At 39.7% G+C, this 17507-nt stretch overlaps 1 protein-coding gene and 1 long non-coding RNA gene across 3 annotated transcripts; one reads left to right on the top strand and one right to left on the bottom strand.

The window, feature by feature from the left end:
* Positions 1–2491: 2491 nt before the first annotated feature.
* DNAJA2 (DnaJ heat shock protein family (Hsp40) member A2) lies at positions 2492–13676 on the bottom strand. Of its 2 annotated transcripts, none has more exons than XM_080552952.1 (9): positions 13482–13676; positions 10726–10785; positions 9554–9777; positions 8116–8196; positions 7694–7827; positions 5866–6062; positions 4088–4232; positions 3781–3908; positions 2492–3263 (listed from the first exon to the last, which is right to left on the bottom strand). In XM_080552952.1, the coding sequence occupies exons 1-9, from the start codon at positions 13557–13559 to the stop codon at positions 3075–3077; spliced, it is 1236 nt and encodes a 411-aa protein (XP_080409078.1). In that variant the 5' UTR covers positions 13560–13676; the 3' UTR covers positions 2492–3074. The 2 variants fall into 2 exon arrangements, with proteins under 2 accessions (XP_080409078.1, XP_080409079.1); XM_080552953.1 differs by lacking the exon at positions 13482–13676 and adding an exon at positions 12647–12893.
* Positions 13677–13778: 102 nt separating this feature from the next.
* Positions 13779–17335, top strand: LOC308176797. The gene is made up of 3 exons (XR_013938630.1): positions 13779–14051; positions 14867–15032; positions 17289–17335. It is a non-coding gene; the product is annotated as an uncharacterized lncRNA (long non-coding RNA).
* The last annotated feature ends 172 nt before the right edge of the window (positions 17336–17507 follow it).

The following is a 17507-nucleotide window of genomic DNA, read 5'->3' as shown; positions in this document are numbered from 1 at the left end:
TCACAATTTTTGGAGCCAGTATAGGGTTAGGTATGGCTTTGAAAAACAGGTCAACACACCCTTGTTGTGGACCTTGCTGGGGTTTAGGTATGGAGGTAGTGATAATACCAAAATAGCTTATTGTTTCATCCAGCCTGCGCTGTTAAAGTATTGGAGTTTTTAAATTTAATAGCCTTTTAGTCACAAAGCGAACTTCAAGAGCTGGGGAAGCATTTCCAGGCCCTCTAACAAGGCAAATTCACAAGATACACTAACAAAGCAGAGCTTTTCAATCAACTGAAGTCACTCTTGTATGACCAAGCTAGGAAGCTTCTATCACTCTGTTCTTACCTCCTTTATACCAATTGTTTTAACTTCATACTTCCATTAGCCTGAGACTATACAGGAAGGCTATAGCTAAAAAAGGGTTAGTAACAAAAAAATCCTGATGTTCAACTACCTACTTAAATATGCAGAAATTTCTAAGGCTTCTAAAATATTAAGTCTGACATACTTTTTTCCCCAAACAGCAGTAATTCGTGCTCCACTGAGTACTTTTTAATTTCTTTGCAAACAGATCTTCAGCAGAACAAAGCTACATTATTTTTTTTTTTTGGTGACAAGAATCACACCACTGGCAGCAGCTTATCAATAAATATTCACCTGCGAACACTTTGGCAAATTAAGCACATTCAAGAGGAAAAATATGACTTTCCATAAAAGTCAATTTAGGTCAATTTTAGTTGCTGTACATGTGCAACTAAGCTTGTCCTGAAATAAAGTAGACTAGACCTCATTTTTTATTCTCTCAGCTTTTTGATACCAATATGAAGACATGAAAAGAATATTAAAAGTGGTTTTACTACAGTTCTGGTGATCGCATTTTCTTCTGCCAGCACAGGGAATACTCATTCCTCTACAGTACTGCCTCTGAACTAAGTGCTCTAGTTGAAGCTGTTTATTAGACAACACTAATGTTTATTTTTCATAGGACAACCACATTGACCTAGTTAAAGTACTAGTAGCTGTAGTAAAACAATGAAGTTTAGCTGTAAACTAAAAAGCATTAGTTACTGTAGTAGTATATTACTTCCAACTTTAATGTTGGAACCGAGGCAGTATAGATGTTAAATTTATATATAGTTTTTACTACACTACAATTTAGTAGAGGGGCACCCGCTTAGTAGAGAAGAGGATGCATAGAATAAAGGCAATTCTGAAAAAGCCACCACATAAAGATGCTGCTGTCAGAAGCCTAAATGAACACAAACCGAACTTGACTAACTCATACTACAGCGATGAACTCTACATTCCCTCACCACTCAGTTCAGTATGCTGCTACTAAAGTTACCATGAATCCCCTCCTCTACCACCAACCCCTCCCAAAACAAATCAACAATTTGAAGATCAGAAGATACAAGTTTAGCATACATACACCGCTTACCAAGGAAAAAAAATGAAAACTACTACGTAAGACCAGAAGACAAGTGTGTTAATTATTAAACACCACAACTTAAGTTGATTGACTTCTTGGCAAAACAATCCAGGAGAAGGATCACCATGTAACCATGGATTCATGTAAAATCAACTTGAAGTTTTGGTAAGTAAAAATAAGCAAAGATTCACTAGATGAGACTGCCACAGTAAAAATCAATTCTGAAATACAGGTCAAACAGCATTCTATTCTCCAGTTTTAGAATCTATGACAAGGATATTCAGCAACATGCCAATGCCTACCAAAGTGCATGGAAAAATCTTGGAGTGAGTCCCTCTAATCTCACTGGTTAATAGTTGCTTGGATAACTGTTGACATTTAAATTACCCTTCAGCTTTGTAAAGAAAATTAGGGGTATCTTTCAACTTCCTCTACTCAAGAGGGAAAGGAACTACACTATAAAAGTGGCTAACAGCAACTCACACACTGTTCCGTAATACTGTAAGGAAATAACATAGCTGTACCTGATAATTACTTAAGATTTTTTTGGACTTTTGATTTTAAAAGTATACAAAATGGAACAGGACTGCAGCTGGGAAACTCAAGACCTTAACAGTTAAAACAAAAAAAATGGAAGCTGCTGAACAAGTAACAAACCCAGCTACATTTAGTATGCTTTGAGGTCAAAACACTTCGTCAAGTACAATGCTAATCTCAATCTCTTTACAAACTATGTTAATGCAACCCTACGTTGCCAGGCATCACATTCATTTTTATAAGATACTGTTATTGTGGGATTTAATCATCTTAATTTAAGAGGTTTTGACATTTTTTGATTGCACTCAAACCCTCTTATTTTCTTCATACAAAGGGGACATGGCTGTGGCCTCCCCTATGCTCATTTAGTCATAACCTCATTTCAAGAGAAGACTCTTCTACTCAGCACACAATTCCTATTTAACTACAACCTGGTCTTAAAGCAGCTTCAGCCTCCCTGTAAGATGTCCACCTCAGAGTCAGTTGGTACACAGAACAGTTAAAGCCACTAGAAAAGTAAAAGTTACAAGGCAAAAGAAATATATTATACACCAACTGCTTTTATTTATTTCAGAAACCGTTCACAAGATGGTAGAAAAAACTTACAACCACTTCTAATTTAGTCTTCCATTGTTCCCAGTCAGCTCTAAACCCATTATGTGCAAAGCCCATTTACCATGCATCTAGATGATAGATACAGGCTATGAAATTCTTTATTCTACTTGTAGCAGCTTATGCAGGTGCAGCCAAATACCAAGCCTCAGGACAAATTGTACACAAACTTTACAATGTAGAAGTCGAATTTAAAATATGAAACCTAAGATCTACACAAAACTGGTAAAAATCAAGCACAGATACGAGGACAAACTTAAAACCCATGTGAAAAGGAGTCTCGTCTTCCTTTCAAGTGCTTTATTCTGCTACACAGTCAAAATGAAGATGTAAGCTTTGTGGTTAGTTTAAATTACACTCTGTAGATACTATAGACCAATTTAAAAGTTACACATACAGCAATAGATGTCCATTGGTTCATCTGGATTACTTATACAATCCAGTTGGATTGTTGAAAACAAGTCAGGCAAAATTTGAAAGAAAATCCTTGTGCAACTTTTTAGACAAATGTTTACTGATGGGCACACTGTACCCCAGGTCCATGATGGCTGCTTTCTTCATCAGAACTATCGTTATAAGCTTCACGTCTCTGGCCACCACCTGAACCACGAGTGGTATCAAATTCCTGAAGATCTACCTCTTCTGCATCACCAATTACATTGGGAAATTCTGGTCTAGCTGGCAGAAGATCTTCAAGTTCCTGCCCCAAAAAAAGAAGTGCATTCAGTACTGCATCTGCAGCTTCCAAATAAAATGAATAGTTCCTCACAAATTCAAAACTCCTTCTCAGAGCAGGTTTGGTTTACAAGACTAAGCTGGTGTCAGCCTTCCAAGTGCATAGTCATTTAAGAGCATTTGTATCAACTGGAAGACATCTCTTAAAAAAAAAGACATAACAGCTCCACATGTTGTCAATCAGAGTGCAATCAGTAAACACAGCTGCACTCTGAAAGCTTATCACACAGTAGCAGAAAGGTAATTCCTCCTGCTCTCATCTGCCCAATATCCACTTAGCTTTTAAAAATGGGTTCCAGAAACTTACACTTGAATGGGTATTTTCAAGTTACGTGTTGCCTACAAACAATATTAATGGAACGATTTAATTGTACTTCTATCCAAATTTAAGCACTGGAAAACAAGTACAGGGGCTACAACACAAGCACTTTGCATAAGCTGTCCAATAAGACCACCAAGTTTATGCTTGAAAGACTACTTACTGAAAGCTTTTCTGGGCTAATCCAGTTATTTTCAGGAAACTGAACGTCAAATTTAATGTAAAGATCCCCCTTCTCAAAAGGATTGCGATACTGTGGCATTCCTTCACCTCTGACTACACGAACACAACCTGTAATTCAAAGAAGTAATCTGTAGAGCGCTACTTCAGAATAAGTCTCACACTATCAAATTCTCTTCATTTCTCTAGCCTGGGTTCAGGTAACAAGAGAACAAGAACAGAATTAAGTGTTTAAAGTATTTAAGAACCACAAAAGCACGGTAAAGGAGTTCTTATCTGGTCAGGCTTACCTGGTTCAATTACTTTTCCAGGAGGATATTTAACCACAATTTGACGCCCATCAAGGTGCTTAAATGTGAACTGAAATCCACACAGTGCTTCAACCAGTCCTATCTTGTGCGTCATATGCAAGTCATTTCCATCCCGCTGGAACACCTGAAAACAGAAATATGAGGGATCTTTTGTAGCACTAAAATTGTACCTTCACAAGACTTATTTAGGATGCAGTCTTATTAACATCAGCTAACTTAACACACTTGGAAAGTTTTTACCTTATGAAAATGTCATCTAAGATAATGCCAACTACAGTACATAATATGACGGAAGGTGCAAATTAGACAAAGACAGCTTGTATACCAGTAGTGCTTCCTTATACCAAGGTCTTCCACCCAACCAACCTACAAACAAAGCTTATGGCTGTCTGACACTACTCCCCCTACATCAGGTCACAACAACACATTTTTGTTTCTCAGCACTTAAGCAATAGTTGCACATACCTGCTTCTCCTAACTACCTATAGGGCAAGTTTTGATCCGGAGCTGTCTTTAAGAGATCTTTAAACCATACCACTTTGGATTCTTATTCAGAATATATTAAGCTTTCTCTACTGGCAGACCTCCAAAAACATTGCTTTCATCGCCTTCCCACTTCAAGAAAGATTTTAAGAACATTAGAAGCTTGACTGAGTATCAGTCTAGTTTTACTCAGTAGGACACAAGGTACAGTATTTTTCAGAATGGTTAATACTGTAAAGCCAGATGTAGTTCATTAGAAGACTAAGACAGAAGCGTCATCTGCCATCTGGAATTTGATGCTGTTATCTGTTTTGAATGCTTACAGACTGTTTCTCCCTTTTTGGTCCAAAAAAGGGAAAAACAACCGAGATTCCATGTTTCATCCAGTATCACAGGAGTAGAAGTGTAAGGAGCTTTACGGAACTGATTTTGACAAAGCAGCGATCCTCAACACAGTGAAAAGTTTACACAGTACCTAATCTTCAGATAACCAAGATATCCTATAGGTGACAAGAACTTAAATCTGTACCCAATGCTATTCTTTGAGACAGACTGTTTTGATTTTTATACCACCATTCCATTCGACAGTTTCTTCCCCCAGAGTAAAATGCACCCTTATTCCTTCATAGTAATAGCTTGCTTTTGAAATAAGTGTTCAAAAAGTCACCCCAAATTTGCCCTAAGAGAAGGTTTAACATAGAAAAAAAGATTCATATGCAATATTTAATTCAAAAGCACATATATACTCCAGAATATTAATATAAAGCTTTAACAACCTAGCATAAACTACTGTTGTTTCTTAGTGTTTTGTTAAATGATCTGTTAATATTGGCATTGTATTTCCAGATCCAGTATAAGACAGAAAGCACCATCTGTGATGTCTAATAGGAGTTCCCTGACATGTCTCAAAAGACTAATAAAAGCAACACTTAACATTGTTAATGTCACAAGCAAAGAAGATTCAGTTTGAAATATCAAATGGCTCTTCACTGTGCCTATGTCTAGCAAAGTCATTCTGAGAAAGCTACAATTTATCAGCATGAGGAAGCACCAGAATCTGCATGTCCTCTGGCTAAGACTTGCAGTCTTGCAGAATTTTTTTCTGGCTCACAAATAAAGCCACATTACTTGCTATAGATCTATTAAAAGCTATTTCCCATCTCTCCCAGAGGTGCAACAACATGATTTACTTTAAAATGAAATGCCATCCGTATCACTTAAATATTGAAAGACTAGAACAAAAGGCATTTAATATATAAACTGTAAAGTATTACCTCATTCTCCTTTTCTTGGAGTAAGAGGACAATATCACCTGGTTCCACACCTGGAGCCTGATCTGCTTCTCCACTGAATGTAATTCGTTGCCCATGTTTCATGCCTTTGTCTACATGAACTTCAAGTATTTTTACCTCTTTGATCACCTTCTTCCCTTCACATTTTTTACAGCGGTCTTTTTCATTAATTACTTCACCTAAGGATACAAATTTGGAGTTCAGAGATTTCCACATAGTTGCATACAACTCTGAAGAAAAACACACTAATTTTAAAGTAAGCTGAAGAATGCATGCAAGAGAACTGGTTATTTCAATGTCGCTTTAAGCATTCCTCACAAGAAGAGAGGCAGGCTCAACTTATCCTGGCTGGGAAAAGAGGAAGGAAAAACAAAAAAGGGAATACAAAGATACACATAAGCTTCCAAGCTGTCTTATCAAGGATTTTGAAAAGTGAATGTGCTCTGGAGAAGAAAGGCAAAACAAGACTTTTGTCTACAATTTCTACCTGTCTTTAAGTCCAAGTTCAATTCCAGTAGCCTTACCACTCAACTTCTCTTTAAAATAAAGTCTGAATTCCATTCTTTGTTATGCTGGAGGATGCCCACTATAAAAGAAAGGATGAAGCTAAAACTGAACAGAAGTGCCCCCCCTCCCTTAAAAGTTAGAACACAAATTTCAGACTACTTTACTGAATTTAGGAAGCTTAGTTCCACTTCTATTAACAACAGTGAAAAAAGGATTACTGGGAGAGCCACATATTGCAGTATATTACCACAACACTGACGTATTACATAAATGCAGCTAGTAAATCTGAAGACTTACACACAAAAAGGGGGCAAAGACAGCTGGTCAAATCAACTGCATATAAGGGAAATACATAGATTCTCCTCCAGAATGGATCTAGGGTCTTCCGACATATATGGAATTTCACTTTTATACTACTCCAAAAGTGAACAGTTTTTCACACTGTCACCTCTGCCAAGGCATTTACTTTTTCCAGCAAGCTTAATGATAATTATCCAACACACCTTAACTTCTCTTCTACTTGGTCTTTAGTTTTCCAAGTAAGCTATCGTCTTTGTACAGAAAAAAATCACTATTTGGTCATACACTCTACAATTTTTAGTGCTTATTTACAGTACTACTTTAAGAGCTACAAGTGGATGCACTTGGCTTAAGACAAAATTTTCCAGCTTAAACCACACCTTTCTGTGAAACAAAGCACAACATTATGATGCAGCTGAAACTACGTATTTGAATTGTGAAAACTATATTCAAAAACATCATTTGTGAAATATTTTTACTTGCTACAAAACACAGCTTTGTAATTTGCAGGTATTGTCCAGAGTAAAATCTACACGGTAGCATTACTACTGTGAAAATTGCAGATGATCCAAATAGAAATCACATGAAGTACAGAGCATGTGCTGATCTTGTTCTCCCAAACACAACAGATTCAACAAATTCCTATCTTACAAACTTGAATTTAACTTCTAAAAATGTAGGTTTCTGTTTTTTAACCTATATCTGTCCTTGGATAATAGGAGAAATCAAAAAAAAATCCCTCCATCAAGAACACTTCTAAAAAACCAAAATCTTGGTCTTTAATGGAAGAATAATAGTAGCAAGTAACATTCGTGTCACAAGTAGGATGACTTCTCCATATTGGGACCAGACTGAAACACAATTGACTAGATGGGAGCAAAATTCTCCTGGATGAGACAAAAATTGTTATATGATATAAATTATGGAGCAGTTCTTCCTAATAGTCAAGATAAATACTTACATCCAAGCAAACATATTTAGGAATACAGAACAGCTGGCTTACCTTCTCCGTTGCAGTCAGAGCATACAGACTGCATCTGCTGAACCATTCCAGGAGCCAGCTGTCTGATCATGATACGTACACCTCTACCCCGGCAAGCATTACATTTTTGAACAGCTCCAGCCTTCCCTCCCTGACTAGAATAGAAAACACCAGTTGCATGAAAAGCAATCTTTTTGGAAAGATGACAACATCTACAGCAGTAGGTTAATATGCCTAATTACACTGATGATTAGTCACCCCCCCCCCCAAATCCCTTGAATAATTCCAATTCCATCAACAGTACAATTCAAGTTCAACAGTTTTCTAATGCGAGAGCAGACTCCACTAAGTTAAATACTGATAGAAATCTGACACAAGATATGCTTCATTACATTGTATGTCAACAAAGCAACCAGAGAACCCAAAAGTATAACCAAACTTACCCATTACATGCACTACAAAGGACATTCTTGCTAAGTTGTAGTTTAGTGGTCTTTCCATTATAGAGATCTTCTAAAGAAACTCTGCAAAATAAAACATTTTCTCCTGGGTTATCATTTAACCACTTACTTTCCCCACAAAATTAAAATACTTGCCCAGGACAAGTTACAGAAAAACAGTTCTTCATAAAAAGACTAAATATGCTATTAAAATAAGAGTCTTGAAAGCATCACTTTAGCTTTCACAAGGAATCATTGAAAACTGTTCAGCACACACGAAAACAGAAACATAATCCCAAATATAATTTAGAGAAAAGCTGCAATATAATCAGCAGAATCAAAACCAGATTAGTTTGTTCTCTCAATAGGAAACAAGCCAACATAGTATTTCGTTTCATTACAGTCACATCTGATTATTTTTTTTTTTCCAAGTTCTACCAAGGAAGTAAAAAAAGAACCTCTCTCTAGACTGTCCTGATGGTATGTATAGCACACATAAGAATATATACAGAATATTTACTACTGTATTGAGCTTTTCACTGGAAAGCATAACATACTTGGGGGGTTTGGGGGGGAGGGGGGGGGATGACGACGACATGTCCCCAAAGGCTATTTAATTCTTTAAATTTGTTCACACTCTTTCCCCCCCCAGCTCTTAAATACACTAGTGAGCTCCAATAACCTTCATATATTGATAGACATTTATGAACAGTGCTTCTCCTAAAAGGATTCAAGTTAGTGGACAGGAATTCCAATGTACTTTGAGCTATAAAAGGTTGCCTGGCATCAGTGTTTACAAATAACGAAACCAAAGCTCATTAGTAATATAATGCACAGTATTAGCTACTAACCTAAGCAACATATAAAAGTAAACAGACTTTAAGCATGGTTTGCCAAACACAGAAAAGATGCAGCTTTACTTTTAGAAATTAGAAAGGAGCCACTCAGCAAGTAAAAAGCCAGTCATGACTGCAAGCAAAGACGTACAAAACAGTTAGATATTCTATTCAAGCTTTTTTTTTTTTAAGACTCTTCCATTAGTTATGTAGTTTGCACTTCCAGCTAGTAAGCTATGAATGCAAGTCTTTCAAGAGACTTAGTGCCTCTGCAAGAATCCAGCAATTAAGCAACGTATGTCTGTTTAATGCAATTTCAGATTACAACTTCCAAACATAATTGAAGAGCAATACCATGAAAAAAGTGTCAAGTATTTACAGGCTAATAACCAGGCAAATCAAAGTATCAGATACAAGATCAACCAAACATTAAAAGTAACTCAAGATAACTTGAGTTTGGCTTTCCGGACTACATGTGACTTGCAGGTCTGAAAAGTAGGTACAGACTGCAGAATCTTACCTGAGGAGCATACCAAGAACATAAACTAGAGTACCAATCAGGAAAACTTGAAAGTGAATATGAATTGCAGCATCAAGATACTTACTTGAGCGGGTGCATCATATCTTCTCCTCTTCTTCTACCATTACGACTTCTACTCTGACCGCCCATGAAATTGAACAATCCACCACCAAAGATGTGGGAGAAAATATCGTCCATTCCACTGCTTCCACCGCTACCTTCTCGAAGGCCCTGTTCTCCATATCTATCATATAACTCACGTTTCTCTGGATTTGACAATACTTCATAGGCAAAGCTTATTTCTTTGAACTAGAAGAGGGACAGAGTCAAATCAGTGCATGGTAATTTGTTACTTCAAAGGAGCATTTTACTATTGCTTCTTGCCCAGCACAAACACCTGATAAAGGTGGCACACAACAGAACAATTTTTCACCCCCTTTATATTAAGGGAAAGGAAGGCAAATTTGGGCATAGTTGTATTACCTCTTGCTTTACCATAAGCAAATTACATTTTATTGCAAATAGCCACTGACATGCTCTTTATTATTCCTAGCATAAGACAGTATTTGTACAAACAGGAAAAAAAACAGGTACACAATACTGAAGTAGCCACCAGGCAAGAACACAGTTATACACTATTGGCAAAGACCGCAAGACTTGTTAGGCACTTAAAACAGGCTCACACTTGAGCAACTTATTAAAATGCATATTAACATGTTTGTCTACAAAACAAAATCTTTTCGTAGTCATCCCTGCTGAGTTCTAAACAACCATTAGAACTTCAGTTCTGTTAGAATCAACTGAGTAAATTTAATTAACATTTTTTAGCTGCAATTAGTACAATATATCTAATACGACCTTCCCACATATATGATGTGTTTTATGCTGCAGTTTTAAGTCTCTCCACACGTACATTTTTCCACATATTAGCATACTTGTTGGAAAGAACTGGAAAGCGGGCTGTCCATCTTTTTGAAATACCTGTATAGATGCCAGTGACAGCTGACATCATCTTGGCAGATGAAAAGCAGCAATTCTCCCTTCAGCATTACCTTCTCAACCAATCTGACTCACTTAACTGGTGCGTTTTGTCATGAGGTACATGGGGAGATTGGGAAGAAGTAGACAAGACACACTTCCCTCACACATTTCTTATATTTTTTGAACAACCTGCAATACCCAGCCCCCAAAACTTCTATTCAGTCCCTTAGATGCTACTGTAATAGCAAACTTCAATAGTTTAAAAAGAAGCCTTACTTTGTCACCTGCATTTGGATTCTTATCAGGATGGTACTCCTTAGCCAGCTTTCTGTATGCCTAGTTGAAAGAGGTACAAAATTAGTTTCAGTCTTGAGTAATCTATTCTTTTCTGAGAAATTCAAGTAGCATCTTCAGTAAGAAAGAAAACCCTAATAAAGTAAAAAAATAAATGAGTGTTTTGAAGTGACTCACACATTGAAATCGTACATTAAAAATTCTGACTTTACTATACGCAATTAACTACTCAGTCCTGGATTTAAACACAACTACAGCACATAATAGCAAGAACTAGTTTTCCTGCTTATCTTCATTAACTTGCACGAAGAGCTACACTGGAAGATGTGCTTCATTAAAACGACGTACTCTACAGATCCCCCTCAAAATCCACAACAACCTAAGTTTCAACCTATTCATCTCTCACCTCACTCACAGCAAGACAACAAAATGGCTGCCTCAGCTTCTCATCCAACAGTCTATCAGTCAATCCCCACAACAATTATTTTATTCTTCCTTACCTATCAATAATGGAAAGTTTCAGCTCACATTGAAATAAGCGTATGAGTTACAAGTGCAGAATGTACAGATCACTGTTTTTATTTAATTTCATCGTTCCAAAATAGTAGGAGGAGTAAGTACAGCCAAATTTCCAGGAAAGATTTTTCAGTATGCTTTTTTTGACCAGCGCTTTGATTCTCAGGACCATGACTTTCTACAGCAGTACTTCTGTTTTTTTTACCTTAGAGATAAAAGCAAATAACAGGTCTTCTACAATTCGAGCTTCTGACAGTAAGAACTGCAACTCTTTCTCCACTCCACCAAAACATTCCCCAATATCTGTCCCCTGATTGTTAATAAAACAAATGTTTTTGTTTTTTTTTTTGTATTATACATATTAATAAAATCTGCTACAGCGATGCAACTGCAAATAATTGAAATGCACCAATTCTTAAAGGTGTTTTTTTTTTAATAGCTCTATTCCTGTAGAACTGAGCATCTAAACAAACTCCATAGAACTACAGCTCTAACAGAGCTTTACACACAAAGCTTTATAGAGATCCCAACTTTTCATTTTGGGATAAATCAATATCCTTTTTTGTATCTGCAGTTACCTGTTTACTGATTACCTTGAAATATTCTGTACTTACGCATGCAACCAAGAAATAAAGTTTGATAGGAAAGTAATGAAAACAATACAGAAAATGAATGTTACAAGCCAAACATTCTAAAACATAGTAAAGAACAAATTCATAGGTCTTATAGTACAAATTAACTATCAGTAACAAAGCATAATCTTTCACAGACTTGAATATTCTGCAACAAAAATGGATTTCCCCCATATTTTAAGCAGTATAATCGAGAAAAAAAAAACATCCAAACTGAAAACCTACATAATGTTATCTATTCAGCTAAAAACGATTTTTGTGTGGTGATCTTGAAAAATATAAAGAGAAGTCATGCCTTTGTTTATGGCAGCATGGTTTAGAGCAATCCTTTAGACTACTCATGGCCCAAAAGCAAGCTACCACTATTTAATCTATCAGAAACAGATCCAGAATCATGGCTTATATGAACACCATACTATAGCTTCAACAGAAATTAGTTTAACTCATCAGTGTTCTGTCAGACCCTTTTGATCAAGCTATTATGGATTTTATTAGTTTTACCTTTTCTATACTTTTATATCTACATTAAAATATTACACGAATAAAGAATCCACACGACCTCTTTGTGACAATAAGAGATGGATGAACTTCTCACTGCTGTGGGCAGCCCAAAACTTTACATGCCAAGACAAGCATAACACATAGCAACGAACATTAAGCCATACAGATTATTGAGTGAAGGACTGCTGCAAGTTCTTTGTGCTTACAGGAGACAAGACACCCTTAAGAGAACTTAGCAAGGAAAAAAAATCTACTTGATTGTGTTCAGGAGCTTCTTGCCGCATGCCTTCCACCTCTAACGCTATTTCAACACTGCAACTGCCTATCCCTGCACAAACTGGGCTAGCACATGCATGACGGGGGAGTTGTTAATTCCAGCACCACCCAGCAGCAGAAGCAGGTCACTGCTAGTAAACTGCCTACTTAGTTATCCTCCCTCACGTGTAAATGGCGCTTAATTTCTTTTGGGGAAGAAAAAAAAAGTTTATGCACCACTGAGCGAAATGGATGCGGTAAACGATGAACCGGCTCCAAGCTCTCTCCTCGCTCCTTTCTTTACCTCACCTTGCAGCCAGCAGCCTGAAAACGACCAGATCCGGGAGCAAAGCGAGACCCCACCGAGGCCTACACGTGGGGCAGACAATGGCAGCGGCCCCCACCTGCTGCCGCATGCCCGTTCCTCCCCCAAGGAGCCTCTCGCCGGCTGCGAGCGCCGCCCAGGAGGCAGGCGGGCGGGCGGGCAGGCGGCGCCGCGGGGGCGAGACGAGCGGGGGCTCCCTCGGCGCCGCGAGGACCTGGCGGGGCCGGGCCGGGCCGCAGGGAGCTGACGGGGCCTCGGGGAGCCCGGCCGGGCCCCGCTCCCTCCTCCTTCTCCTCCTCCTCCTCCCCCCCTCCCCCGCTGCTCTCCCCCGGGGCCTACCCGCGGCCTACTCGGCCCGGGCCCCTGCCCCGGGTCCCCCCCGCCAGGCCTCAGCGCCGCGGCCGGGCCGGGCCCCGCCGCCTGCAGGCCCCGCTCCCCCCCAAGCCCGGGGCCTTCCCTCAGACCCGGGGCCCTGCCCGGCGGCGCCGCCCGGCCCGGCCCGGCCGCACCTTCTTGAGCTCGTTGTCGGAGGCGCCGGGCGGCACGCCCAGGATGTCGTACAGCTTCGTGTCGGCCACGTTCGCCATGGCGGCAGCGGGCGGCGGCGGGGCCGGAGCGGGCCGAGGGGCGGCGAGGGCGAGCCCGGGAGCAGGACGAGAGCCGCTGCCGACGTCACGCGCACACGCCCCGCGTCACCGCGCCGCGACGCGAGGAGGGAGAGAGGGAGGGAGGGGAGGGGCCGCGGGAGCCCCGCCCCTTCGCCCTTCGGCGCCGCGGCCCCGCCCCTCGGCCCACTTCGGGCGCCTGACCCAGTGCCGCCGCCTGGCGGCAGGGGGCGCTGCCGGCACTAACAGCCGCGCGGCGGGAGGCGGGAGGGGGCGGTGCGGGCAGAGCCCTGAGGGGCAGCGCCTGAGGGGCCGCGTGAGGAGCGAGGCGTGCCCTGAGGAAACCGTGCCTTCAGCCTCCCCTCCGTCACCCCGAGCACTGTCACTGAGGGTGGCCCGCGCGGCCTCACCGCACACGCCGACAGATTTTTCCTTCAGGCGCGTGTTACTAAGGCTTTGTTGGTTATAAATAGCGTGAGTGCCCATCTGCTCCGTGTTTTGTAGGGTTTTGCTCAGCTCCTGCGATCTCAAAGAAGCACGAGTTGCCAGGCTAGGCCTGGAGTGACTCAGGAACAAGTGCTCAAGAGGTGCTGATGCCCCAGCAAGACACCACTTCTAGCTGGCAAATGAACAGGCCCGTTGTGCTTCATTAGTGCTTAGTCCCTTCAGTGTGGCAGCAACTCGAGCCTCTCCTCACCTGGTGCCTCTCCTCAGGTGCGGCCACCTGGCTGCCAGCCCCTCACCAAGCAGTGGCCACCAGAAAGCCCCAGAACCTGTGGCCAGTGCTCGGCTGAGGAAGGTGGAGTTGGCTGGGGCCAGGCCCCTGAGATGGCAGAGGACTGAAAATGCCCTCCTGGGTGCTCCCAGGGCAAGCCTAGAGCATGTCTGGGAGAGGGTGTGCATAAGGACCGGGTGGGTGATGACAGGCCCTGGGGAGAGTCTGCTGGGGTGGATAAGTGACTTGGCCTGTGAGAGAGAGCGCAGAAAAGGTGCTTTGAAGTGATTCATGTGTTTGAGGTGCAGAGATCTGAGTAGGCCTTCTGCCTCAGGGGAGCAGATCTGACTACTTGGAGGCTTCTTTCCTCATCATCTGGAGGGAGACTTCATCTTTAGTTACTTGCTATAGCTTGTGGTTGCAATGGCTGTGTTGGGCAATGCAGTCTACTGCTGGTTTCTCTGCTCCTTCCTAGGCTGTTGTTTACAGAACCCTAAATTCCATCATTGGGTTTATTAAGTCCGGCACATTCTAGTTTAGTACATCATGGTAATATCTGCCTTTGGTATTGTAGGTGTGGCAGCAGTCAAGAACTTCAAAGGGAAATGGAGACTCTCTTTAGAGAGAGGAAAACAGTGACAGGACAGAAAACAGCTACTGGAAAGACAGTCGCATAGACTCTAATTATTAGTCTGGCTCAGAGACATGGAGAAAGAAAGAAAAAAAAATCATGAGAAGAGGTATGTCTCTTCAGTATTTTCAGAAGTTGTCTGCACAGTCTTCAATAACTGTATGGATTAACATATGTGGTCGATGCTAGTAAAGCTTCAATATTTAGCTTACCCGTGTCTTGTACTACCTAAATTCATCTTTTATTTTGGTAAGGCTGTATTTAGACTTGTCAGCTACTTTACAAATTGTCTGACATGCATACCTGCCTTGGTGATTTTCCTTTGTGCTCACTGATTTGTATGCTTCTAGATTTTTTTTTCTTTTTTTTGTCATACAGGATTTTCTTATTAGTGGGCAGTCAGGTAGGAAGAAAAGTTATAAGGCTGTAGAGAAGCACTTTTTTTCTGCAAATCAACCTGATATGTTTAGGAGCTAAGCAGAATCAGTAGGACAGGTACCAGCAATATTTAAAATACCGTAGGGTAGCATGCGATTGTGTCTTTGCATTTAAAAACAAACAAAACAAAAGCAAAAACTGAAGATCAGGAAAGGTAACCAAGCTTAAACCAGTGGGGTGCCATCCCTATCTATGTCCGTAGGGATGAAGTTCACCAAGTATGATTCAGCCCAGGCTTGCCCATCCAGTGAGCTGAGCAGCTTGCTTGCCACTCATGCCAGAATGTAAATCAGTGGAATGATGGATAACAGGAATGGGAGGTGAGCTTGACATATCAGCTTGAGCCCAAGCTAATGAGGCAGTTTAGAAGCAGTGTTTGTATACTTGCTTCTCCTTTGCCAAAAACATCCCTGTTACTACAGTCCTGTTTTATGTCTTACATAGCCAAATGCTAATAAAATATGTAGTACAATAAGTAGTAAGAAAACTCCTCAGGGATGATACTTTATGTTCTATTTTGAAGTAGAGCTAAAAACCACAAGCTTGGATCATTATTTTTGTATTAAGTCAAAATGTAGTTGAATAGCTTTTACCATCTACTCATGAGTTGTATTGACGGAACTTTTTAGGCACACAGCTGAAAAGTTGTCCCCTACTTTTTCTTAACACTTGCACATTGTGTTTTTCTTTTGTATGTTTATTATTATTATTATTATTATTATTATTATTATTATTATTATTGTTATTATTAATTTCTTTATTGATTTCTCCAGGTAACTTATTCATGTAGTTTCTAATATTACTTATATTCACACAATGTGATGAAAAACAGCTATATTAAAACTACAGCAGTTGCCATATGAAGTTTTTTTTTATTTTAAATAGATGGCACATTTCTTAGGTCTTCAAGGTATTGTTTTGGCTTTACAAAGGCTCCAAAAGGGATCATACAAACTCAGTTTGTGTTTCAGACCTTTATGCGTTATTTGTATGGTACAAATTGAGTTTCATTTTTCAGGTGAAGCATTTTACAAATATTTTTTTAAAAATCAAGTAAGAATTTATTACGTTTGTCAGTGGAGAATCAGAAAGAGCTTGGTCTCACCTTAGTGATAAAGTAAACCCCCACCCTTCAAAAAAAGTACCAAGTTACCTTGTATGTTTAACGGAGTCTTTCTAGACAGATGAGTATATGAGCAGGCATCATTGACTCCTACTTAAAACTAGTGCTATACAATCAAATTTAAATAATCATAATAACGTATTCTGCTTAAAAGCTTCCTGAATAAGAATGCAGCTATGCACTTAAAAATTACAGAGCCTAACTGGCCATTGCTTTGAACCTTTTTGATATCCAATTTCATCAGATTAGGCAGTTGGTATATTATATGCACTGTCTGATTTCTTAATTTTTTATACTGTGAAAAGAAAGCCAACGAGGGAAAAATACCACATGGTTAACTAACAAAGAGTGAGTGGATAGTACAAAAAGTGATTCACATCTCAAGTATACAATGAATTTTTCATGAAAGAATTTATCAATTTCAATTTTATAATTTATATAAAAATAAATAATAAGAATACAGTTTTAGAGGACAATGCATCATAATCAAAGCTGAAAAACTCTGCTAACCCTGTTGGAGTCTCTTTATTATTGTTTAAATTCCTGAACAAGACCCAACTTTCTTCCTGTTCTAGTGCAAAGATCTCAGTGTTGCTGGGAATTGGACTAGAGAAGATGTTTTTAATAAGACTTATATTTGGAAAAAGTGCTTCAATTTATTAGGATGTCCATGGCATGTAACAGCTCAGATGCAAGTACGGCCTTTGTCATAATGAGAATTGGCCTTGCCAACTATTGTTATTTTTAATTATGTTTTCTGATATAAGTTATACTTGTTTTTATATAATATTTTTTTTTTCCCAGTGTGCAGTGTATCTTGTGATATTCAACACAAAACGAACATATTAGCTATAAGTATCTGATCTTTTAATTCTACTAACAATTTTAACTTACTTGCACTCTGGGAAATCTTTATGCATGTTACTCAGAAGTCCTGTTGGTCATGTCAATTTTGCCCTTAATTCTGAGTGGTGAGGGAATTGAAGGCATTCTTAAGAAAAAGGCTACATCTTGTAAAACATA

The sequence above is a fragment of the Anser brachyrhynchus genome, assembly GCF_964034855.1.
Source record: "Anser brachyrhynchus genome assembly, chromosome: 12".
Classification (NCBI taxonomy): Eukaryota; Metazoa; Chordata; class Aves; order Anseriformes; family Anatidae; genus Anser; species Anser brachyrhynchus.
The sequence above is the reverse complement of the archived record's forward strand: the minus strand, read 5'-3'. Positions and strand labels throughout refer to the sequence as shown.

Bases quoted from the DNA above. Each gene is read 5' to 3' on its own strand.
- DNAJA2 (XM_080552952.1), bottom strand. From the start codon at position 13,559: ATGGCGAACGTGGCCGACACGAAGCTGTACGACATCCTGGGCGTGCCG. The intron at 9,778-10,725 runs GTAAGGCTTCTT...TCCCTCTTCTAG, and splicing joins ATCCAAATGCAGGTGACAAA to TTCAAAGAAATAAGCTTTGC. The intron at 3,264-3,780 runs GTAAGTAGTCTT...TTTTTGGGGCAG, and splicing joins TTAGCCCAGAAAAGCTTTCA to GAACTTGAAGATCTTCTGCC.